This window comes from Bufo bufo, chromosome 5, assembly GCF_905171765.1.
Source record: "Bufo bufo chromosome 5, aBufBuf1.1, whole genome shotgun sequence".
Lineage (NCBI taxonomy): Eukaryota > Metazoa > Chordata > Amphibia > Anura > Bufonidae > Bufo > Bufo bufo.
The window spans coordinates 245,227,735-245,254,950 of record NC_053393.1 but is presented as its reverse complement, the minus strand read 5'-3'; the positions used below and the strand labels follow the sequence as shown (position 1 = coordinate 245,254,950).

Genomic DNA, 27,216 nt, shown 5'->3' with positions numbered 1-27,216 from the left:
ACAGTCCCAGATTTCAGTGGCGGTCCTGGTACGGGAGAGGTATGTCGAAAATGGATCAGGTTTGCCCTAATGCATTCTGAATGGAAAAGGATCCACTCAGAATGCATCAGTTTGCCTCCGATCAGTCACCATTCCACTTTGGAGGCGGACACCCAAACGCTGTCCGCCTGATGAAACTGAGCCAAACTGATCCGTCCTGGCACACAATGTAAGTCAATAGGGACGGATCCGTTTTCTCTGGCACAATAGAAAACTGATCCGTCCCCCATTCACTTTCAATGGTGTTCAAGATGGATCCGTTATGGTTATAGAAGTCCTAATACAAATGGATCCATTTATGACAGATGCATGCGGTTATATTATGGTAACAGAACCGTTTTTGTAGATCCATGAAGGATCCGCAAAAAAACAGAAGTGTGAAAGTAGCCTTGGGCACGTAGTGTCCCTCTTCCTTCTATTCTAAAGTTGGGAGGTATGCTAAAGCACTGATGAAATGACACCTAATGTGCTGTTGTCACTATGGCATCACAAGTAGGCAGAGATGTCATGTGACCACTCCTCTGAAGATGCTTGCTGTGATTGTAGTGTACGGGGACTGTAATACCCGTCACTACCAAAGGTCACTTGGTGTGCTGTCGTCCCTCCTTAATTATGGGGAAGTTGGTATATGTCAGTTTTATAAAATGTCATGTAATGCATGTATTTCCCTGTTGCTGTGAAACTTGCATGTACAGGCCTGCTAGGGGTGTCATTCCAGCTCTTAGTCCTTAGAGGGAGCTAGGGAGCCCTAGTTTATATAAGGCCCAGTCAAGGAAGGGAAAGGCAGTGTAATCTGATCTAGTGTGGAGTGCAGAAGCTTCTAGAACCTGAGGAAGCTGAGAGGGACAGAGGCAAAGTGCAGAGAAGCAAGAGGTACTCAGAATAACAGAGGAGGTACTTTATAAAGCTACAGCCAAGGATATAAAGCCAGAACTGGGTTAATGGGTCTTGGAGAAGATTTGCTATATTCCAGGATCAGACAGAAATAGAGTGCAAGCTCCTGTACTGCAAGTCCTGTGTTTAACACTCTGTAATCACCTTGCTCAAGCTGTAATTGCCTGCATCGACCGTATTACAAAATCGACTGTATGCCAAGGAACTGCGATTCCAATATTGTCTCTGCATGAAAACTACTAAAGTTGGAGTTCTGTTTTAATACCACGTCTTCCTCAATTTATTCCTGCATCCGCAAACGGCGTGCCACCGTTTACTTGGCACTGGCGTCACGAACTATTTCTGTCATCACCTGCCCTTGCAGAGAGTCAGCCGTACCAGGTTAGTGTCCATTGCACTACATCACCCAGAAACACCTATTACCCACAACTTGAGTACGCTGCATGATGCATGCTGGGATTTTTACTTTCACTTTGCAGCTGCTCCACCCACACAGCCTCTCATTAATGGGAGCATGCTATGCTGAATGCAGTCGAAAAATGATATATATACAGTATATCTGTCATGATACAAATTCCTCTTGGCTTTAGTTATTGTCTGGGGCACTTTATTGTTTTTTATACTTATGGTGGCCAACCCCTTTAAGGCGAATCTGTCACCAGAGACCTCCTTATTAAGCTGATCACAAGTAGGCAGAGATGTCATGTGACCACTCCTCTGAAGATGCTTGCTGTGATTGTAGTGTACGGGGACTGTAATACCCGTCACTACCAAAGGTCACTTGGTGTGCTGTCGTCCCTCCTTAATTATGGGGAAGTTGGTATATGTCAGTTTTATAAAATGTCATGTAATGCATGTATTTCCCTGTTGCTGTGAAACTTGCATGTACAGGCCTGCTAGGGGTGTCATTCCAGCTCTTAGTCCTTAGAGGGAGCTAGGGAGCCCTAGTTTATATAAGGCCCAGTCAAGGAAGGGAAAGGCAGTGTAATCTGATCTAGTGTGGAGTGCAGAAGCTTCTAGAACCTGAGGAAGCTGAGAGGGACAGAGGCAAAGTGCAGAGAAGCAAGAGGTACTCAGAATAACAGAGGAGGTACTTTATAAAGCTACAGCCAAGGATATAAAGCCAGAACTGGGTTAATGGGTCTTGGAGAAGATTTGCTATATTCCAGGATCAGACAGAAATAGAGTGCAAGCTCCTGTACTGCAAGTCCTGTGTTTAACACTCTGTAATCACCTTGCTCAAGCTGTAATTGCCTGCATCGACCGTATTACAAAATCGACTGTATGCCAAGGAACTGCGATTCCAATATTGTCTCTGCATGAAAACTACTAAAGTTGGAGTTCTGTTTTAATACCACGTCTTCCTCAATTTATTCCTGCATCCGCAAACGGCGTGCCACCGTTTACTTGGCACTGGCGTCACGAACTATTTCTGTCATCACCTGCCCTTGCAGAGAGTCAGCCGTACCAGGTTAGTGTCCATTGCACTACATCACCCAGAAACACCTATTACCCACAACTTGAGTACGCTGCATGATGCATGCTGGGATTTTTACTTTCACTTTGCAGCTGCTCCACCCACACAGCCTCTCATTAATGGGAGCATGCTATGCTGAATGCAGTCGAAAAATGATATATATACAGTATATCTGTCATGATACAAATTCCTCTTGGCTTTAGTTATTGTCTGGGGCACTTTATTGTTTTTTATACTTATGGTGGCCAACCCCTTTAAGGCGAATCTGTCACCAGAGACCTCCTTATTAAGCTGTTTGCATAGACACATAGCTATGGTACATCTGATTAAAACATTGGTTTTCTATTGATGATCCAAAGCTCTGTTCCTGAGTTATGGTACTTCTTCTTAATAGGCAAAATAGGCCTTTGGTGCAGTGAGGGCATCACCATTGCTTATGTTGCATCCAAGCTCCATTGATTTCTGTGACCAGCCCCTCCCTCACTGCTTTGTTTGACGGGGCCAGACAGTAGCAATTTTTTAATTAAAGACTAAGGATGAGCAGCAGTGGCATACTGAGGGGGGTGGGGGCGTTCTGCCCCTGGTACCGGCTCTCAGGGGGTTGCCAGAAGCAATGAGCGCTTCCATCAATACAGATGGAAGCGCTCATTGCTGGAGCGCTGGAAGCTGCGGTCCTGTCCCTCACTGCTCAGCTCCCAGCACTCCTCCTCTCCTTCAGGCTGGCAGTGCACAGAATGGTGAAGCAGGAAGACTTCTCCCTGCTCCACCATTCAGTCTGCAGGCACGGATCGCGCTGCCGGAATGTGTGGGAGGAGCCTGCAGCCCAGTAATCTGCATAAGCTCTGCCTACACAGTTCTGCAGAGCGATCTGTGACTGAAGGGAAGAAAGGACTGTGAGCTTCAGGAACGGGACAAGGTGATAGTTACTGTGTTTTTTTTTTGGTTTGTTTTTTTAACACATAGGGGGCACACAGAACTTTATTACTATGGAGGGGCACAGAGCCAGAGGGCATTACTACAATGAAGGGGGCACAGAGCCAGAGGGCATTACTACAATAAGGGGGCACAGTGGGCATTATTACTGTGAAGGGGGCACAATGGGCATTATTACTGTGGAGGGGCACAGTGGACATTATTACTGTGGAGGGGGCACAGTGGGCATTATTACTATTAAGGGGGCACAATGGGCATTATTACTGTGAAGGGGGCACAATGGGCATTATTACTGTGAAGGGGCACTGGGCATTATTACTATAAAGGGGGCACTGGGCATTATTACTATAAAGGGGGCACAATGGGGATTATTACTGTGAAGGGGGCACAATGGGGATTATTACTGTGAAGGGGGCACAATGGGGATTATTTCTGTGAAGGGGGCACAATGGGGATTATTACTGTGAAGGGGCACAATGGGAATTCTTACTGTGAAGGGGGCACAATGGGGATTATTACTGTGAAGGGGGCACAATGGGGATTACTACTGTGAAGGGGGCACAAAGAGGGCATTACAACTGTGAAAGATGCACAGAGAGAGAATAACTACTGTGAGGGGGCACACATCTGTACATACAAAACTACTGTGAAGGTTGTACAATGAGGGCAATATTACTGTGAGGAAGTACAATTTTTTTTAAGTTTGGGAGGGGGGTGAAAGAGAAAGGACCAGCTCCGGGTGCCAAACACCCTAGGCACGCCACTGATGAGCGGACCCGCACTCGAACCCGAACCCCGTTGAAGTCAATGGGGACCTGAACTTTGGTGCACTAAAGTAGTGGTAGTAAGGGCTAGAGAGCTGCAAAAGGAAGCAAAATGGGGGTAAGAGTAGAACAGTTGCCCTGCAAACAAATGTGGATAGGGAAATGACTTAAAATAACATAGAATAGAACAAAATGCAAAGTAATAATATTGAACTTTGAGGCGGAGATCAAAGTGGAGTAGGAGGTTGAGGAGGCAATGGACGTGGCGGTGTAGGTGGAAGCGGCGGTGGAGGAGGTAGCCAACACAGTTTTTTTTCCCCCCCTTTATTTATTTATGAATTTGGGAAGACCCCAAAACATTGGGAAATAGAAAAGAAAATGCAAAGAGAAAGTGCGCTGGAGTATAACAATGGCTGGGTGTGGGCGGTATACTTGTCTACTCAGCACAAGGTACGTACAAGTCCTGGGATCCAGGCCTGGTTCATTTTAATGAATCTGAGCTTGTCCATGTTGGCTGTGGACAGGTGCCTGCGCTTGTCTGTGATTACCCCCCCTGCCGTGCTAAACACACGTTCGGACAATACACCTGTGCAGCGTCCCACTCAAGTAACCGTGGGCCCCGCAAACGTGTTTTTATCATGTATTAATGTCATGTGATATGCCTGTATTTTGTATTTTATCTCCTGTCATATTCTCCATGTCACAATGTGATTTTACATGCAAGTATCCTTTAGACAGGCCTAGTCAGGGTGCACTACACTCGATTCTCCACAGGATGGAGCAGTGTCAGTGTGTATAAATAGCTTAGCTCAGACCTACGTTAGGCTGTGCAGTCATGTGTCCTGTGCAGTTGTGTGCTGTGCAGAGCAGTTCAGTTCCTGGTTGAGGTAAATCCAAACCAGTGCAGATGAGCTCAGGTAAATCCAAGTGAGAGTTCAGTTGAATGCAGTTCTCTCATGATCCTTCAAGAAAGCAACAGCCATGTAGCTGAATATCTGGAGGGAAGCCCCTTTCTAGCCTCTCTACTCTGTCCCTGTCGGTTCCATAACCCGGGTTTAAGGCCTGCAAGTACTCTTTCTAGAGCTGAGAAATCCACTGCTATAGATCGCTCTTCCAGGGTGACCAATGTCTAAACTGTATACAGCCGAGTATATAAGGAATTATCACGTTTATGCAAGACAAAGGATTAGCAAGATAGTCATAACCTGAGGACTTATTAGGCACCTTTGAATTTGGTGTAGGAGATAGCTTGAAGCTACACCTCCAGTTTAAATCCTGAGGACAGTCAGGCCAACTGTCAGAACAGCATTGGAATAGAAGTTTCAGGATTCAGAAAAGCACCTTTTTATTCAAGGATTAGAATCAGGCCGGAGTTGTTACCAGTGTAAGACTTTCATTATTACCAGCCTAGTCTGAGCAGTAGTTTTCTTATGTATTACAAGAGCCTGAACTTCATTGAGGATTTGCATTTCCCTTTCCCCATATGCATGGGAGATTGTGCTTAATGCCGGATTATATCAAGAGACTGTTTAATGCCTATGGATGTATTGTAATCAAGAATCATCATCAGTAAAGTGCCATTTGGAGTTTCACCCGGTTTGCCTCAGACTCAGTTCCTCTATTAACCCTATAGTAAATGGTTGTACCTCCATATAAAAGGTACTGGCGTCACGATTACAAGGGACATTGCCACTGGCACATTAATACCAAGGGCACCTCAAACCAACATCTGGCCAGTGTCACTTACACCAGAGTGTGCCCCAGAGAATCCTTGTGCCATTCTCCTTTTCACTTATGCGAGCCTGCCCAGGGACGACATAACCGTGAGTATCCAGAACTGTATTTACCTCGGCCCACCTATTGCTCACACCGTGACCTCACACATAATTCCCCTGCAAGGTCTGGCATACCGCACTTGCTGCAGCGCAGCCCAGCACCTCCAAGGTTTAAAGGGCAAGCTCAGGCCATGTGCCCAATTTGGAGACCCAGAAGTTGAATGGGGCAGACCAATCAGTCAGTATGTGTACAAACCGGATTCCAAAAAAGTTGGGACACTAAACAAATTGTGAATAAAAACTGAATGCAATGATGTGGAGATGGCAAATGTCAATATTTTATTTGTAATAGAACGTAGATGACAGATCAAACGTTTAATCCGAGTAAATGTATCATTTTAAAGGAAAAATACGTTGATTCCAATTTTCACGGTGTCAACAAATCCCAAAAAAGTTGGGACAAGTAGCAATAAGAGGCTGGAAAAAGTAAATTTGAGCATAACGAAGAGCTGGAAGACCAATTAACACTAATTAGGTCAATTGGCAACATGATTGGGTATAAAAAGAGCTTCTCAGAGTGGCAGTGTCTCTCAGAAGCCAAGATGGGTAGAGGATCACCAATTCCCACAATGTTGCGCAGAAAGATAGTGGAGCAATATCAGAAAGGTGTTACCCAGCGAAAAATTGCAAAGACTTTGCATCTATCATCATCAACTGTGCATAACATCATCCGAAGATTCAGAGAATCTGGAACAATCTCTGTGCGTAAGGGTCAAGGCCGTAAAACCATACTGGATGCCCGTGATCTCCGGGCCCTTAAACGACACTGCACCACAAACAGGAATGCTACTGTAAAGGAAATCACAGAATGGGCTCAGGAATACTTCCAGAAACCATTGTCAGTGAACACAATCCACCGTTCCATTCGCCGTTGCCAGCCGAAACTCTACAGTACAAAGAAGAAGCCATTTCTAAGCAAGATCCACAAGCTCAGGCGTTTTCACTGGGCCAGGGATCATTTAAAATGGAGTGTGGCAAAATGGAAGACTGTTCTGTGGTCAGACGAGTCACGATTCAAAGTTCTTTTTGGAAATCTGGGACGCCATGTCATCCGGACCAAAGAGGACAAGGACAACCCAAGTTGTTATCAACGCTCAGTTCAGAAGCCTGCATCTCTGATGGTATGGGGTTGCATGAGTGCGTGTGGCATGGGCAGCTTGCATGTCTGGAAAGGCACCATCAATGCAGAAAAATATATTCAGGTTCTAGAACAACATATGCTCCCATCCAGACGTCATCTCTTTCAGGGAAGACCCTGCATTTTTCAACAAGATAATGCCAGACCACATTCTGCATCAATCACAACATCATGGCTGCGTAGGAGAAGGATCCGGGTACTGAAATGGCCAGTCTGCAGTCCAGATCTTTCACCTATAGAGAACATTTGGCGCATCATAAAGAGGAAGGTGCAACAAAGAAGGCCCAAGACGATTGAACAGTTAGAGGCCTGTATTAGACAAGAATGGGAGAGCATTCCTATTTCTAAACTTGAGAAACTGGTCTCCTCGGTCCCCAGACGTCTGTTGAGTGTTGTAAGAAGAAGGGGAGATGGCACACTGTGGTGAAAATGGCCTTGTCCCAACTTTTTGGGGATTTGTTGACACCATGAAATTCTGATTCAACATATTTTTCCCTTAAAATGGTACATTTTTTCAGTTTAAACTTTTGTTCTGTGATTTATGTTCTATTCTGAATAAAATATTAGAAGTTGGCACCTCCACATCATTGCATTCAGTTTTTATTCACGATTTGTATAGTGTCCCAACTTTTTTGGAATCCGGTTTGTAGGTGTTCCACCATGTTGCTGAAATGCTGCCTCCTGATAAGAAGTTCTGTATTAGCTGGTGGTGCTGGTTATTGTGGCATGCTGACAAAGCTTTTCCACATTTTGGCCATGCTAACACTCCCTTCTGAGGTGCTGGCGGTGCCCCAGCTGCGTTGGTAACTTCCTCCTCCTCCTCCTCTGCCTTCACCTTGTGCTTCCACTGAGCCCCCACTGTCAGGTGTGAATGCCATCAGCAGCGTGTCTACCAGCGTGCGCTTGTACTCGCACATCTTCCGATCATGCTCCAGTGACAGAATTAAGGAGAGCACGTTGTCCTTGTAGAGGGGATCCAGCAGGGTGGCCACCCAGTAATCAGCACTGGATAGAATGTGGACAACTCAGAGGTTGTTGTGCAGGCACTGCAGCATGTAGTTGCTCATGTGTGCTAGGCTGACCAGAGGCAACGACAAGCTGTCCTCTGTGGGAGGTGTATCGTCTGCGTCCTCTGTATCCCTCCAGCCACGCTCCATTTATGCCCATAAGCTGCTTTGGGTGCCAACCTGTTGTGAACACGGTTCCTCCTCCTCATCCTCCTCCTCATCCTGCAGAACTGTGCCCTGGGTGGACAGTTGTGTACCTGGCCTCTGTTGGTGCAGGAACCCACCCTCCGAGCCACTTGTGAATGACTGGCCGGATAACTGTGGAAATGATCCCTCTTCCTCCTCCTCCTTCTCCTGTGCCACATCCTCTTCCATCATCGCCCGAAGCGTTTTTTTAAGGAGACATAGAAGTGGGATAGTAACACTGAGGACTGCGTCATCGGCACTGGCTATGTTGGTGGAGTACTCAAAACACACATGTCCCGCATGGAGGCCCACTCATTGGTAGTGAAGTGGTGCTGTTCCGCAGAGCGACTTACCCGTGCGTGTTGCAGCTGAAACTCCACTATCCCCTTTTGCTGCTTGCACAGTCTATCCAGCATGTGCAAGGTGGAGTTCCACCTTGTGGGTACGTCACATATGAGGCAGTAAGCGGGAATTTCGCTGCAGCGCAGATAGGCGAGCAGCAGCAGGGTGAGAACGCCGAAAGCGTGCACAGACGGCCCACACTTTCTGCAGCAGCTCTGACATATCAGGGTAATTTTTCAGGAGTCTCTGCACCACCAAATTCAGCAAATGCGCCAGGCAAGGGATGTGCATGAAACCGGCTAGCCCCAGAGCTGCTACGAGGTTTCTTCCGTTATTGCACAGCACCAGGCCATGCTTGAGGCTCAGCAGCACCAACCACTCATCGGTCTGTTGTTCCATGCCCGTCCACAGCTCCTGCGGGGTGTGAGGATGAGTTTCAAAACAGCCTGCTGTCGTTACCCCTGGCTGTGCTGAAGTTTGTGGTCAAGGAGTTACGCTGACCAGATGAGGAGGCGGTAGAGGAGATTCGGAGAAGGAGGAGGCAAAAGGAGGCAATGAAAAATGTCCTGCAGTCATCAGTGGCGGTAGGACATGCGCCAAACTGTTATCTGCCTCAGGCCCAGCCGCCACTGCATTTACCCAGTGTGCAGTTAGGGAGATATAACGTCCCTGCCTGTGCTTACTGGTCCACGTATTGGTAGTTATGTGGACCTTGCCACAGATAGCGTTGCGCAGTGCACACCTGATTTTGTCTGCCACTTGGTTGTGCAGGGCAGGGATGGCTCGCCTGGAAAAGTAGTGACGGCTAGGAACCACATACTGTGGAACAGCCACTGCCATAAGGTTTTTAAAAGTCTGTCTCCACCAGAATGACAGACAGAATGACAGCATTTCAAAGGTTAGGAATTTTGAAATGCTGTCATTCAGGGTCAGGGATCGCGGGTGGGTAGGGCGGGTACTTCCTCTTTCTCTCCAGTGTTTGGGGGATGGACAGCTGAATGCTTCCATGGAACAGTGTGGACATACTGGGTGACAAGTGTGGTGGTGTTGATGCCACATCCTCTGTTTGTGGGGTGGCAGGTGCGACTGTCACTCCTGAGGGGGAGGAAGAGGCCGAGACCGCAGCAGAAGTGGGAGCAAGAGGATCCTGAGATCTTTTGTGGTTTTTCAGGTGTGTGCTCCACTGCAGCTCACACTTTGCATTTAGATGCCTGGTCATGCAGGTGGTGCTCAGGTTTAGAACATTTATGCCTCGCTTTAACCACTCCCATCTTGTCTGAAGAACTGCCATGCCAGGGAACTCCTTGGAGTTGGCTTTGGTGTGCTCAGTCCCTAGGTGCGGTGGTCAGTAGCAGGCATACTGGCTAGGGGACGGCCACTCTGCTTTTGCACCCTGCTCCCTCTTTTGCTGTGCGGCTGGCGCTGTGTGACCACCACCTCTTCCTCCGAGCTGCACACATCACTCGAATGACCTTGATTCCATGTGGGGTCTAGGACCTCATCATCCCTCCACATCATTTTCCATCCACTCTTCACCCCTGCCTCCTTGCCGGTCAGCACACGGCAGAAAGCCGCAGCCGTTGGCACCTGTGTTTCGTTATCATCATCAGAGAAGTACCCCACCCGTGGTCCTCCCATGTCCACATCCTGAAACATAAGTCTCTTCCACTTCTGGGGCAGGGCTTGGTGGATGGCCCATGGAAACCCCGCCAGCAGAGTTATCAAAAAGCATAAAAGACTGCTGCATGACTTTGGGCTTAGAATGCTTGGCTAATTTGCAAGGGGTGAGGTAAAAGACAGATGTCCATGGGCTGCAGGTGCCAACTCTGCGGTTTCAGCAGGGGACCGGGTGGGAGACAATGTGAAGGAACTGGAGGCACTGTCAGCCATCCGATCTACTACTGCCTCTACTTGTTCTGGCCTCACCATTTGTACACCGGTATTCGGGCCTACAAACAAAATGACGCTGAACATCCTGTCGCCTACGTACACCTGAGGAAGGTATTTCATTTGGGCGTGTAGCTGGCACAGATCAACCACACCCTCTCCCTGCAAATGGAGCCACACCAGCAGCACCACGACCAGGGCAATGTCCCTTATTTGATGCTCGGCTCATTCTTTGACGTCACCCACCGAACTAACAGACAGATTAACTATATTAATTTCCCTGTCACGTATGCAGTACAGGTGTACCTCACACCAAAAATGGGTATCTGTCACCCACCGAACTAAAAGATGGATTAACTATATTAATTTCCCTGTCACGTATGCAGTGCAGGTGTACATCACACCAAAAATGGGAATATGTCAACCACCGAACTAACAGAAGGATTACCTATATTAATTTCCTTGTCACATATGCAGTGCACGTGTATCTCATACCAAAAATGGGTATATGTTACCGCCCGAACTAACTGTCAGATTAACTGTATTAATTTCCCTGTCACGTATAAAGTGCACGTGTATCTCGCACCAAAAATGGGTATATGTCACCCACCGATCTAAAAGATGGATTAAATATATTAATTTCTCTGTCACGTATGCAGGGCAGGTGTACCTCACACCAAAAATGGGTATATGGGCAGACTAGATGGGCCAAATGGTTCTTATCTGCCGACACATTCTATGTTTCTATATGTATATATCACCCACTGAACTAACAGATTAACTACAGTGCTGCCCATAATTATTCATACCCCTGCCAAATTTTGACTTAAAGTTACTTTTATTCAACCAGCAAGTAATTTTTTGACGGGAAATGACATAGGTGTCTCCCAAAAGATAAGACAATGTACAAGAGGCATTATTGTGGAAAAAAAATACATTTTGCAGCTATTATTATTACATTTGAGCAAAAAATACAAGATGTTCCGCACTGTGGAAAATCTCAGAGGACGTGGTCGGAAGCCAAAAGTGACATCTGTGCTGGCCAGGAGGATAGTTAGAGAGGTGAAAAAGAATCCAAGGATCAAGACCAAGGCCATCCTGGTGAATCTGGGCTCTGCTGGTGGCAATGTCTCAAGGCAGACAATCCAACGGACACTGCACGCTGCTGGGTTCCACGGATGCAGACCAAGGAGGACGCCACTTCTCCAGATAAGGCACACAAAAGCTCGCTTGGCCTTTGCAAAAGCTCATCTGGACAAAGAAGAAGACTTCTGGTCTTCTGTGTTATGGTCAGATGAAACAAAAATGTAATTGTTTGGTCACAATGATGTTTCCTTCATTTGGCGTAAAAAAGGAGAAGCCTTCAACCCAAAGAACACCCTCCCCACTGTCAAACATGGTGGTGGGAACCTAATGCTTTGGGGGTGTTTTTCAGCCAATGGACCAGGGAACCTAATCACAGTAAACGGCACCATGAAAAAAGAGCAATACATGAGGATTCTCAACTACAACATCATGCAGTCTGCAGAGAAACTTGGCCTTGGGCACCAGTGGACATTTCAGCATGACAATGACCCAAAACACACAGCAAAACTGGTGAAGAAATAGTTAGCAGACAACAACATTAACGTTTTGGAGTGGCCCAGCCAGAGTCCAGACTTGAATCCAATTGAGAATCTGTGGAGGTAGCTAAAGATCAGGGTGATGGCAAGAAGACTCTCCAACCTGAAAGATTTGGAGCTCATTGCTAAAGATGAATGGGCAAAAATACCTGTGGAGACATGCAAAAAGCTGGTCTGCAATTATAGGAAGCGTTTGATTGCTGTAATAGCCAATAAAGGCTTTTCTATTGATTATTGAGAAGGGTATGAATCATTTTGGACTGGACACATTTTGCTCAAATGTAAATAAAAGCTGAGAAATGTTTTTTTCCCACAATAATGCCTCTTGTACATCGTCTTGACCTATGTCATTTCCCGTCAAAAAATGACTTGCTGGTTGAATAAAAGTAACTTTAAGTCAAAATTTGCCAGGGGTATGAATAATTATGGGCAGCACTGTATATTAATTTCCCTTTAACATATGCAGTGCACGTGTATCTCACTCCAAAAATGGGTATAGGTCACCTGCCGAACTAACAGTCAGATTAACTATATTAATTTCCCTGTCACGTATGAAGTGCATGTGTATCTCACACCAAAAATGGGTATATGTCACCCATCAAACTAACAGACGGATTAACTATTATATTTTTGTGTCAGGGGTACAAAAATGGTGCATTGCACCCACAAAGAAATCGCTATAGGTCACCCACAGAATTAACAGCCAGATTTATTATTATATTTCTGTGTCAGGCGTGCAAAATTAGTGTATTGCACCCACAAAAATCATTATAGGTCACCCACAAAACAAATAGCCAGATTCCGAACACTCTCCCTCGCTTCAGCTGCCTGCTTCCTGTCCCTACACTACTCAGAGCTGATGGGCAGTGCTACACGTAATCCAGCTTGTATAGAGTCTGGGTCACATGATGCATCGGCCAATCACAGCCATGCCATTACTTGGCATGGCTGTGATGGCTTCTAAGTGCCCACAGCTTAAAAGTTTGTTGACTGGCTGCCATGCAGCTTTTCAAAATCTTTATTAAATGTCCGAACACCAAACTCGAATCCAAACTTTTCTGGCAAAGTTTGGGTTCAGGTCCGGGTACCCGAAATCGCAAAGTTCCGTACGGACCCGAACTTTACAGTTCGGGTTTGCTCAACACGAATAAAGACCAATTGGAAAAATGATTTTTCAAGATATATAGAATGCAATACAAACAAAAAAATGTCCCCATTGGCACCCACAACCTATTGGCTGTCTGTATTTTACTGACCAAGATTTAATGAATAGTATTGATGCTTGAAGCTTAGCTTTCTGCTCCCTCTTTAATTTACACAACTTCCAATTAACCCAATTTGGGACCTTATTTTCTATTTGCAAATTAATGCACCTAATATTTGAGCAATGTTCTCACTTCACACCATTCTTGTAATCAGCATGTTTTTAGGAGAATCTAGAGAAAATGTATCATCTTGATACTCATGGATACATAATTACCATGTTTTAAATTGTAATATTGGTGCATTTTTATGTGATAGATCGTGATTTGGACACCCATAGACACTTAGCAGAAAGTAATACATACAGTGCATGCAAATTTTTGTATTCTGACATGTATCATCTGTAGTTCAGTGGGCTGTTACAACTGCTGCTGGGGCTATGGTACTCCCAAACTCCCAGTACTCACAGTATATTTCCTGCTTCTCCTTGTATATGGATGACATTTTGTAGGAAAATGAATATAAGCTTTATTCACTATTGTTAAAACAGCCATATCCATTGATTAGATATGTTACATTTCCAGAGTAAAGAGATAAAAAATACATTTGCAAAATATAAGCAATACAGACTGGTATTGTGGTAGAGACAAGACAAAGGCATGAACAGGAAAGAAAAACCTTACAGAAATGATATTTTTGGTATAATGATTAGTGATGAGCGGCAGTCGTCATATTAGAATTTGCGAAATTTCGTGAATATTTTGTAGTATATTCGGCGAATATTCGCAAATTCAAATATTCGTTATATCCTACGATTTTTTTTACTCGCAAATTTTTCAATTGCCGAGCAAAAACATGATTCCACCCTGCTTCTTGCTTGTGGGCCAATTAGTCATAGCACTATATCGAATAAATTAGTTTTTTCGAATATTCGTAATATTCTAAAACAAGAATATATAGCAATACAGCCAATATTAGAAAAAAACGAATGTAGAGCAATTTAGCTAATATAGTGCTATAATATTTTTTTTTTTAATAGTTGGAATTTTTTTCCAATCTGAACTTCAGATGAGAAAAAAATTACAACTATTAGACAAAAAAGATTATAGCACTATCTTTGCTAAATTGCTCTATATTCGTTTATTTCCCCGAATATTTGCTATATTGCTATATATTCTTGTATTAGAATATTACGAATATTCAAAAAAACTAATATATTTGTTTTTTCGCATATTCGTGATATTCTAAAACAAGAATATATAACAATATAGCGAATATTCGAAAAAAAAACCTAATATAGAGCAATTTAGCTAATATAGTGCTATAATCTTTTTTTCAATAGTTGAAATTTTTTTTCCAATCTGAACTTCAGATGATAAAAAAAATTACAACTATTAGACAAAGAAGATTATAGCACTATATTAGCGAAATTGCTCTACATTAGTTTTTTTTTCCGAATATTCGCTATATTGCTATATAATCTTGTTTTAGAATATTACGAATATTCGAAAAAACGAATATATTCGATATAGTGTTATATATTAGTTTTTTAGAATATTCATAATTTTTCCCATTTAAAGTCATGATCCCTCCCTGCTTCTTGCTTGTGGGCCAATGAGTCATTGGCCCACAAGCAAGAAGCAGGAAGGAATCATGTTTTTACTCGGCAATTGAAAAATTCGCATTACAAAAATTCGCAATAAAAAAAATCTCGAATATTCGAAATTACGAATATATATCACTATATTCAAATATTTGCGAATTTTCGAAATTACCTATATTCGCGATAAAAATTTGAAGATTCGTGATCAACACTAATAATGATAAAGAAATAAGGAATAAGATGTGAAACAATACAATCCATCCAATAAACATGTCAAGCTTACAAATGATTGAATAGGGATGGAAAACAATATTACAAATAGATAATAATGAACAAATACTATATTTTTTTTAGGCAACTGATTGAAAATATGATAGAATAGCTCATATCTGAAAGCCAGTTTTCAATAATTTGTAGAATCAATGTAATAAGTTGTTTTAATGCGTAATGGTTATTGCCATTGATAGGATGCGTAGTAAATTCCTCTTGTGTCCAATAATATAGAAAGTCTGTTTCCAGCACAGAACTTTAATATAATGTGAAATTTTAAAACATCAAAAAAATCTGTGTATAAAATAGTGATGTATAGAGTGGGAGGGGGTATGGATGTCTGGAAAATGGATAATTAAACAAAGGTACACCTGGTCCGTCTTAATAAGGCCCTATAGTAGCGTATTTTTCTTTCCACCTTTAGAAGTAAGAAGATTTTACATAATTTACAGTGGCCATTCAATAATCCAAAGTACCACATAATCTGAGAACTGTAAGTTTCCACTGTCTGATATCCTATTACCTATTGAAGACATTTTGCTATGTGATACAATTATAACCATTACTGGTTAATTGAATACATAATCAGCTTCAATTCTAGGAGGTAACTATTATTTTATGGCTACCTCTAACACATGATAAAAAACTATTTTCAGTTCATGACAACGTGAAACTGCAACATGACATTTTATAGCACAATTGGCTTTTAACAATAATTCACAGTTTAATTTTACCAAATGAAATGTTACAAGTTACAAGTACTTTTCTGCACTCGAACCCATGTCTTTCTCGTATACAGTACATTTTTCAAGATTTTCCTGGAAGCAACTGTTGATCTACTCCAGTGATTCCCAAACTGTGGCTCTCTAGATGTTGCAAACAAAACTACAACTGCTGCTTTAAGGGCATGCTGGGAGTTGTATGATTGCAACAGATGGAGATACAGACTAATATCAGGTATGGGACCATCCATAGTTTTTCCTATAATGCAACAAATATGACTACCACAAGTTCAGAGGGCGGCTAATAATGGACTGGTGAGCAAAAAAGGTGTATTTGTCAGCCTCAATGTTTAATATCACTGAATATAACCAAATGTAGAATATATTCACAAAATGCTATAAAAAAAATCATATTTATCATAAAATATTAAATCAGCATGTACAATTTGCTGCTCTCCGAATATGTGTCCCATTTTTGTTGCAAAAACTGTACATACTATATATCCAATGTTTCAGGGCTATTATTGGCTGCAAACAGCCAATAAATCAGATTAAAATGCTATCATTATTAAATCACATACATTTAAAAGGGTAAAGATAACCTCACAGTCTCATAAAAAAAGATGGAGGCATCACAAGGGCATAAACTGTCATTATACATGTCAAGTTATGGGTAGCAGGAAATAGTGTTCATTTAAAGTAATATTTAAAGTGATATAGTGCATAACAGTGATTTAGTAGGGCAATCTATCCATCTAAAAGAGGACCTGTCACCTCTTCTAACACATCTGTCTTAGTAACTACTTGCATTCCCCATGTAATAATAATTCTGGAACATTTATTCGTATGTATCTACGTTGTGTAATTCCTTTATTATTCCTGTTAGGAGTTATGAATTAATCGTCAGTAGCTTGCAGTAGAGGTAAATATTCGAGGTGTGTCCCTGCCCCTGCACAGTCAGCACTGATTGGACAGAGTCAAACACGCCATCTATTGGTAACACCCAGCAGTACCCTTACTTCAAGCTGCTGGCAATTTATGTGACAGATATGTCACAAGAGGCGACAGATCCTCTTTTAGATGGATAGATTGTCCTACTAAATCACTGTTATAAACTATATAACTTTAAATGGACATTATTTCCTGCTATCGATAACTTGACTTGTATGATGGGTAATGCAGGTAGTTACTGAAACAGATATGTCAGGAGAGGTGACAGGTCCTCTTTGTTATATAACATTAGCAGTAAATATCCATAGTATAAGCCCTGCTAGAGAACACCAATGGTGCACATTTTTGCTTCTTTGAGTCTTCAACAGGATAATTTCGCCTGTTGGATCCCTTTTAAGTAATATGGCATGTTAAATGTTTCCCATTGGATAATGTTTTCTAATACTAATTATTGACTATGATGACAGTATAAGACCTTGTGATGCTGGTGTGCGTGTATATATATATATATATATATATATATATATATAAATAGCATATTTATTTATTTTTATAAAATTCGTTATTAGAGTCCTTTTCATTTTTTGTCATTTAATAAAGATTTCATTTTATTTTAAATTATTTTCTGCTGTAGGTTGTTTTTAAAACTAAGCAAATGATTTAATTTATTTTTGTCATTTTTGTGGCATAATCGCTTGTGAATATATTAAACATTTGTATACAGTGCATTGCAAAAGTATTAACCCCCCTTGACTTTTTTATAGTTTTGGTGCCTCACAACCTGGAATTAACATGGATTGTTTGAGGATTTGCATCATTTAATTTACAGAACATGCCCACAACTTTGAAGATGATTTTTTTTTTATTGTGAAGCAAACAACAAATAGGACAAAATAACAGAAAGTCAATGTGCATAACTATTCACCCCCCTAAAGTCACTACTTTGTAGAGCTACCTTTTGCGGCAATCACAGCTCCAAGTCGCTTTGGATAAGTCTCTATGAGCTTGCCACATCTTACCACTGGGATTTTTGCCCAGTCCTCCTTGCAAAACTGCCCAAGCTCCTTCAAGTTGGATGGTTTGCGCTTGTGAACAGCAATCTTTAAGTATGACCACAGATTTTCTATTGGATTGAGATCTGATGTGATGTGTTGAGGTTGCGCCAGACATTGCGTTTTCTTTGATGGCTGAAAAGTGAAATTTTAGTCTCATCAGACCAGAGCACCTTCCTCCATACATTTTTGGAGTCTCCCACATGCCTTTTCGCAAGCTCACAACATGCCTTTTTGTTTTTAGCTGAAAGTAATGGCTTTCTTCTGGCCACTCTGCCATAAAACCCAACTCTATGGAGCGTACTGCTTATTGTCGTCCTATGTACAGAAACTGCAGTCTCTGCTGTGGAACTCTGCAGCTCCTCCAAGGTTACCCTAGGTCTCTGTGCTGCCTCTCGGATTAATGCCCTCCTTGCCCAGTCCGTGAGTTTTGGTGGGAAGCCGTCTCTTGGCAGGTTTGCTGTTGTGCCATGTTCTTTCCATTTGGTTATGATAGATTTGATGGTGCTCCTGGAGATCATCAAAGATTTGGAGATTTTTTTATAACCTAACCCTGACTTGTACTTCTCACCAAAATTGTCCCTTACTTGTCTAGAGAGTTCCTTGGTCTTCATGGCAGTGTTTGGTTAGTGATGCCTCTTGCTTAGGTGTTGCAGCCTCTGGGGCCTTTCAAAAAAGTTGTGTATACGTAATGACAGACCATGTGACACTTACATTGCACACAGGTGGATATCATTTCACTAATTATGTGACTTCTGAAGGTAATTGTTTGCAACAGAACTTTTTATGGACTTCCTAAACAAAGGGGGTGAATACATATGCACATGCCAATTTTCTGCTTTCTATTTTTAAACAATAGTTTTATTTATATATTTTTTTTTTAATTTCACTTCACCAACTTAGACTATTGTGTTCTGATCCATCACATGAAATTCAGATTAACAAAACATTGAACTTAAGGCTGTACTGTACCAAAATACAAAAAAAAGTCAAGGGGGGGGGTGCATACTTTTGCAAAGCACTGTATTTTTCATTTTTATCTTTATAGTTAATACTAATTTCATGGACCATTATTAATAAGGCATCCTCTAGGGCAAGTCAGAATGCTGACATTAGATTCAGATATCAAAAACTACACACGATAAGCTAAAACATGTAAAAAGGGTATTCAACTTTTGATGTAAATTTAAATTGTACTGTAGAATATTGTAAATTGTTTTTCAGAGCAGTGTTTTTCTTTAAATAAAGAAAGTCATCAATTAACTTAATAACACCAGTTATATAAATACTGTATATTAATAAACCTGGATATTTTTTCTTTTTTATTATATATATATATATATATATATATATATACAGTTTGCAAAGGAAAATAAAAATCTGTTTTTAGCACTAGAAAATATAACTTAGCATTGATTAAATAGCATATACTATAAAACTTGTAATATAAAACGTCAAAGAAAAAGCATGCTAAAATTCATCCACATTCATATCAGATCTATCTTTAATCATCAAAATATAACTCAAAGTTATCACTAAAGTATTCTTAATGTTAATACTTGAAAATAATAATTTACATTTATTTAATAAATTAATAGCTGTGCAAACAATATTACCATTAATGCAAAATAGTAATTGTGTTGGAAAGAAATTGGTAGAAATGCTGAAATTTTTTTACTAATATACACTGCCTGTCCAAAAAAAAAGTCGCCACCTGGATTTAACTAAGCAAATAGTTATGAGCCTCCTATTGGATAATTACTACATGATCGATTATCTTTCAGCTGGCAATAAGTTATTTAACCCCAACTGGTGGAATGAGTTGCTTCTCATTTCTTAAACAACCATATCGAAAGACACATTTCGTGGTCATAGAAAAGATGTTAGTCTGTTTGAGAAGGGTCAAATCATTGCATCAAGCAGAGAAAACATCTAAGGAGATTGCAGAAACTACTAAAATTGGGTTAAGAACTGTCCAACGCATTATTAAAAACCGAGGAAGAAATGTGGCAGGGAAGAAATCCTGAATGATCGTGATCGGCGATCACTTAAATGTTTGGTGGAATCAAATCTAAGAAAAACAACAGTAGAACTCTGGGCTATGTTTAATAGTGAAAGTAAGAGCATTTCCACATGCACAATGCGACGGGAACTCAAGGGGTTGGGACCGAACCGCTGTGTCGCCGTAAAAAAACACTAATTAGTGAGGCAAACCAAAAAAAAAAGGCTTCAATTTGCTAGGGAGCATAAAGATTGGACTCTGGAGCAAAGGAGGAAGGTCATGTGGTCTGATGAGTCAATATTTACCCTGTTCCAGAGTGATCACGCATCAGGGTAAGAAGAGAGGCAGATGAAGTGATGCACCCATCATGCCTAGTCCCTACTGTACAAGTCTGTAGGGGCAGTGCTATGATCTGGGGTTGCTGCAGTTGATCAGGTCTAGGTTCAGCAACAGTATGTGCTCCAAGAATGAGGTCAGCTGACTACCTGCACATACTGAATGACCAGGTTATTCCATCAATGTATTTTTTCTTCCCTGATGGCACGGGCATATTCCAAGATGACAATGCCGGGCTCAAATTGCGAAAGAGTGGTTCAGGGAGCATGAGACATCATTTTCACACATGGATTGGCCACCACAGAGTCCAGACCTTAGCTCCATTGAGAATCTTTGGGATGTGCTGGAGAAGGCTTTTGTCATGGATGTAGTAGGGGAGAACACCAAAAGACAGTCAAGAAGGAAGCGGAAAGACACTAGGCCTCACCGCTAGGGAAGGAAAAGGGTCACCACTACCACAGACCACAACGGAATTCGGAATCCATATCGGGATCCTCCGCTAATCGGAAGCCGAACTTTAGACGCCGAACTTAAAACAGAAGTTCGCTTATCTCTAGTCACCACCTATAAAACCCTGCTCCTGGCCCTAACTCCTATCCATATGGGCACCTCTCGATGGTAGAGATACCAATACACGGGAACCTAGAAAACCCTGGTGACCCTCAGATGCCCTAAAGATAATGACAGGGCAGAGACCACCTGTTCCTTCCCTGTTGAAGGAACTAGCTTCTCACTGAGGCCTAGTAAACAACCGGGGGGGGGGGGGGGGGGGGGGTGAGAATACAAAACACGACCAGCGGAACATTTAACTTCAGAGGATGAAGGATGAAGGATGAACAGGACTTCAACACGAACCACAATCCAGCTCTTCCAAGATCAAATTAAGCTATCCCAAGCAAGGAGTGATGGGAAAAGTCAGACTAAATAGGGTGTGGTAGAGGTCACATGATCCACACCAGAACAGGAGGTGTGGACATACCAGCAACACACAGACAAAGTGAAACCAAAAGAGGCTGTCAGATCACTAATGCATAGATAATCTTTCAGACCTTCTGGGACCTGTCACAGATGTGACAGCTTTGCGCAGCAGTCAGACTCTACCATCATCAATGCAAGATCTTGGTGAAAAATGAATGCAACACTGAATGGAAATAAATCTTGTGACATTGAAGAAGCTGATCGAAACAATGCCACAGCGAATGCATGCCGTAATCAAAGCTAAAGGCGGTCCAACGAAATATTAGAGTGTGTGACCTTTTTTTTTTTGGTGGCGACTTTTTTTTGGGACAGGCAGTGTGTACTAATTTTCCTTAACTCCATTTGAAATATAAAATTAAATGCTATGAACATAATTTTTTGATTATTGCATTCTACTCATTTTGGGCTACAAATAATTTTTGCAATTAGTTTTCAGTAACAATTTTAAGCAGTTATTGAGATTCCGGGATTAAATAGCTTTATGTTTAGTCTAAGTCATCTCAGATGACGGCTCATGTAGAGTTCTTATCTGTGATCTCCGGACCTCATAAACACTCATTTAAGGCCTCTTTAACACTTGCGTTGTCCGGATCCGTCGTGTACTCCATTTGCCGGAGGTGCCCGCCGGATCCGTAACAACGCAAGTGAACTGAAAGCATTTGAAGACAGATCCGTCTTCAAAATGCGTTCAGTGTTACTATGGCACCCAGGACGCTATTAAAGTCCTTGCTGCCATAGTAGTAGTGGGGAGCGGGGGAGCAGTATACTTACAGTCCGTGCGGCTCCCGGGGCGCTCCAGAATGACGTCAGAGCGCCCCATGCGCATGGATGACGTGATCCATGCGACACGTCATCCATGCACGTAGGGCGCCCTGACGTCACTTTTAAGCGCCCGGGAGCCGCACGGACGGTAAGAATACTGCTCCCCCGCTCCCCACTACACTTTACCATGGCAAACAGGACTTTAGCGTCCTGGAAGCCATGGTAACTATTCAGAAAAAGCTAAACGTCGGATCCGGTAATGCGACGAAACGACGTTTAGCTTAAGGCCGGATCCGGATTAATGCCTTTCAATGGGCATTAATTCCGGATCCGGCCTTGCGGCAAGTGTTCAGGATTTTTGGCCGGAGCAAAAAGCGCAGCATGCTGCGGTATTTTCTCCGGCCAAAAAACGTTCCGTTCCGGAACTGAAGGCATCTTGATGCATCCTGAATGGATTTCTCTCCATTCAGAATGCATTTGGATAATCCTGATCAGGATTCTTCCGGCATAGAGCCCTGACGACGGAACTCTATGCCGGAACCCAACAACGCAAGTGTGAAAGAGCCCTTAGCCATATTCTTATACGTTTGATAATAGTTCAGCTATAATGAGTGTTTATGAGGTCATGCAGTCAGTGATGAGAGCTACACATGAGATGTTATCTGACGGGACTCAGAGTAAATACAAACTTATTCAACCCCTGTATCTCAAAAACTGCAGAAATTTTTTATTAAAGACCAATTGCAATTTTTTTTTTGCCCCAAATAAGTAGAATTCAATAATAAAAAAAATGTCCAAGTAGTGTTCATAGCCTTTAAGTCACATTTTACAAAAAATGACATGTCACTAATCAAGAAATGTTACAGGCACAGTTTTGCCCTACAGAGCTTACAGTCTGCTGTAGTGTTCACAGGGAGGTAAAATCATTATTTAAATGTCACGAAATGAGTGGGCTATAGAAACATGTTTGTCCCAGTAAAGGCATTGACATACCCACTTTACTCTTCTTTGAACCCTGATTTTAAGAAATGTAAAAACAGACGAGCAGTTTTGAAGACACAGACAGAGGCTAAAACTTCTTTCCTAAAGTTCATGATCAGCATTGCAGCATTTACGTTTTTCCAGCTTGGTAGATATTAAAATCTTGTATGCTTTTAATACAAATTTATTGTATATTTATAGCATTATAACAGTCCAAGTCTTCTGTTTGAGATCTCTCACAACTGTGTATCCATTCCACATCATTTTGTTTCAGTCCCTCTGAAGCACATGAAACACCAAGATGCACACACTTGTCTCCAAAAAGATTAAATAATAGCAACATCCAAATTGTAGAGTCACACAGTTTCCAAAATATCCATGGGTACAAATCCCCTTTTCTTCCCACTGATGACTTTCAGAAATCCATTGTTCTCCTTCTCTGAACTGGCACATATCTGGAAGTGAAAAATATTATTTTAAACATTGAGCTATTTCTCATTGATTATTGTTGCATTTTGAAAAAACTAAAACAAATACAAAAAACATAAACTATTTATCCAGATAAGTTACACATTTCTGTAAATAGATATACAGATATAGGTTACAGTGATCAGTAATAAAATATTTATAGCACTGGCAATAGCAACTGATAACTTTGATATCGAAATGAACAACAAGCAAATATCCTATTGCAGACACATATTGTAGATTCCCAGTATATGGTAATGATGATTAAAATATAGAACAGTATATCAGCCTGCAAATTTCATATTTAGCTCGAATTTACTTAGGGAAAATTAGTGATGAGCGAAGTTTACAAAAATTTGATTCGGCTGCTTCACAGAATTTCACAAAGACATTCGCTTCATAACGAATGACTTAATCGCGAAGCGCATTTCTTTGTAAGTAGCAGGCGCAATGACAGGGAACGGCGATTGCGCCACCCCCGTCATTGAACCCCTTTAGACGGCGCGTTCATTGCTGATCACAGCATCTGAGATGAGGTTCCGCTTACTGCACAGGAGATTTTGCGTGCGATTTTCAATCAAGATGGAAATTCAGCTTAGCTGCGAATCAAATTTTCCCTGAAATTCAGATTGAAGTCCACTTCAGATACCTCGATTTGCTCAACCCTAATTAAAATTTCTCATAAAAAAAAAAATTACTACAATATTGTTACATGCTTGCAAAACCCTTGGTGGGTGCACACAGTCATAGGCAAAATAGACATTTATGTCACAATGGCACAGATTTACTAATTCTAAACACAGAGTAAATTTAAACAGGCTGTCTAGACCTGCATCAGATTTATCACAGGGGCTTAGGCTGGATGATAAATGGGGTGCAGGGATAGACACATTTCTCTGACTCTGTTCCAACAATTGGTTGGCTTACTTTTAGACAGATTTCTATGCCATAATTGTGGCCCTGCCCCTTCCAAAGAAGCTCCTTTCCTTTGCCCCATAGTCAAGCATGTCGGAAATAAAAGTAAAAACCCTAGATGCGCCATTTGTGTCAACTTGTGCCACTATTTTAGACAGATTTTTGGTGCACTTTAGTATATCTGAGCCAGTGTCACAAGATCATGTTTTTTTTTTAAACTGTCATCTCATGCCACACATCATGGGATATGATGATAAAAAGTACACTTGTACATTTTCCTAAACTCTTTACATATAGCTGTGTAATAGGAAAGTGACCCATCATCCAAATGCTATCAAAGCAAATTTTCACAGTTTATTTCTGCTTTGATACCTAACCTTGAAAGCCACTTGTGTTTTCTAATACATATTTATTTTCTATTTATTTTCTAATCTGGTAATACTGCTGTCACAATGAATGAAGAGATTCAGCATGAAACACAAGGGTGCAAGGCCATAATAATCTTTAAAATATATTATTAGTAATAGAAAATAAGCAATAATCCATTGATGTCTGATAAGAAAGTGCACATCTTAAAGCAGATTAAGCCTTTGCACTTTTACATGCTTTTATGTTGTAACTAAGCATTGTTCTAGGGCAGGGATGAAGGACTTTCGGCACTCCAGCTGCTGTGAAACTACAACACCCAGCATGCAAAAATGCTTAGCTGTTCTTCTATCTCCCATAGAGGTGAAAGGATCATGCTGGTTGTTGTAGTTTCAGAATACCTTGCTGATCCCTGTTCTAAATACAGTTAGGATCAGAAATATTGGACAGTGACACAATCTTCATGATTTGGGCTCTGAATGCCACCGCATTGGATTTGAAATGAAACAACTGAGATGCAATTGAAGTGTAGACTTTCAGGTTTAATTCAAGGGATTAAACACAAACATCCTTAAAACATTTAGGAATTGCAACCATTTTTCTACAAAGCCTCTTCATTTCTGGTCTGAAAAGTAATTGGACAAATTAACATTACCATAAATAAAATGTCCATCTTTAATACTTTGTAGGTAATACTTTGCAGGCAATGACTGTCTGATGTCTGGAACCCATGGACATCACCAAACGCTGGGTTTCTTCCTTTTTAAAGCTTTGCTAGATCTTTACTGAAGCTACTGTATCTTCAGTTGTTGCTTGTGTTGTGGGTCTTTCTGCCTTAAATTTTGTCTTAAGCAAGTGAAAAGCATGCTCGATTGGGTTGAGATCTGGTGATTGACAGCAATTGTAGAATATTGTACTTCTTTGCCTTAAAAAACTCCTGGAATGATTTGGGTCATTGTCCATCTGTACTGTGAAGCACTGTCCAATCAACCTTGCTGCATTTAGTTGATTCTGAGCAGACATTATATCCCTATACACTTCAGAATTCATCTGGCTGCTTCAGTCTTCAGTCACATTGTCAATAAACACTAGTGACCCAGTGTCATTGGAAGTGATTCATGCCCGTGCCATCATACTGCCCCCACCATGTTTTACAGGGGATGTGGTGTGCTTTGGATCATTAACCGTTCTGAGCCTTCTCAATACTTTCTTCTTCCCATCATTCTGGTACAGGTTGATCCAGGGCCGGTGCAAGGATTTCTGCCGCCCTAGGCAAAGATCCATTTTGCCGCCCCCTCATGTCACTCACTCACTGACAGACACACACACACACAAAGACAGACAGACACTCACTGAATGATGTACACAGAAACTCACTGACAGACACACATACACTCACTGACAGACATCCACCTACCCAATGAAACACACACACACACACACACACACGGAAACTCACTGACAGACACTCACTGGCAGACAAACACACACATATACTCACTGACAAACATACACATACTGTACTCACTGACAAACACACAGACACTTACTGACCGACAGACATCCACACTCACTGACATACACTCACTCACTGACATACACACACAGACACTCAATGACAGACACACATACATTTGCTGACAGAAAGACAGACATATATACACTCACTCACTGACATAAATACACAGGCCGACACTCACTCAGTCAAACACTTAAACACTCACCTCCCTGGGGTCCAGTGTGGTGCAGCTCCTCAGTCCTCAAGCGCGCCGTTTAGTATGTCGGGGCCGGAATGACATCATATTCCGGCATCACAGAGGGCGCACGAGGGAGGAGTGGGGAGCTACTAGAACAGCCTCCCTTGCCGCCCGCCTCCTCTCCTCCGGTAATTTACTGGCAGAGCAGGCACCTGCCATCAGGGTAAGCGGATGCCTGCTCTGCCATATTTAAGAAGGACCTCCACCTCCTGGCCCCCCTGTAACGGCGCTGGGGGCGGCTCAAGAGTTGCTCGCCCTGTCGCCCAGGGCTGCAGCCCCAGTCAGGGGGAGCCCACCAGGGCGCCCCCAGCAGGCCGGCGCCCTAGGCAAACGCCTAGTTCGCCTATATGGTTGCGCCGGCCCTGGCTTGATCTTAGTTTAATCTGTCCAATGAATGCTGTTCCAGAAGTGGACTGACTTATTCAGATGTTTTTTTTGGCAAAGTCTAATCTGGCCTTTCTATTTTTGAGGCTGATTAATGGGTTGCACCTATGTTTTGGTGAACCCACTGTATTTGCTCTCATGAAGTCTTCTCTTTATGGAAGACTTAGATACTGGTACACCTACTTCCTGGAGAGTGTTCTTTATTTAAGTGGATGTTGTAAAGCGGTTTTCATTCACCATTGAAAGGATGATGCAATCATCCACCACTGTTATCTTCCATGGATGTGCAGGCCTTTTTCCATAGCTCAACAGTGCGCTCTTTTTTTTTTTTTACCAGAATGT

General features: G+C 42.0%; 1 protein-coding gene across 1 annotated transcript in view; it reads right to left on the bottom strand.

Moving 5' to 3' along the window:
- Positions 1-23,327: 23,327 nt before the first annotated feature.
- The window catches only part of STAC (SH3 and cysteine rich domain), a 564,997-nt gene continuing 561,108 nt past the window's right edge, over positions 23,328-27,216 (bottom strand). The window contains exon 11 of the mRNA XM_040433343.1: positions 23,328-23,439. Coding sequence (XP_040289277.1) covers positions 23,341-23,439 — 99 coding nt within the window. The 3' untranslated portion in view covers positions 23,328-23,340. The remainder of the gene's footprint in view (positions 23,440-27,216) is intronic.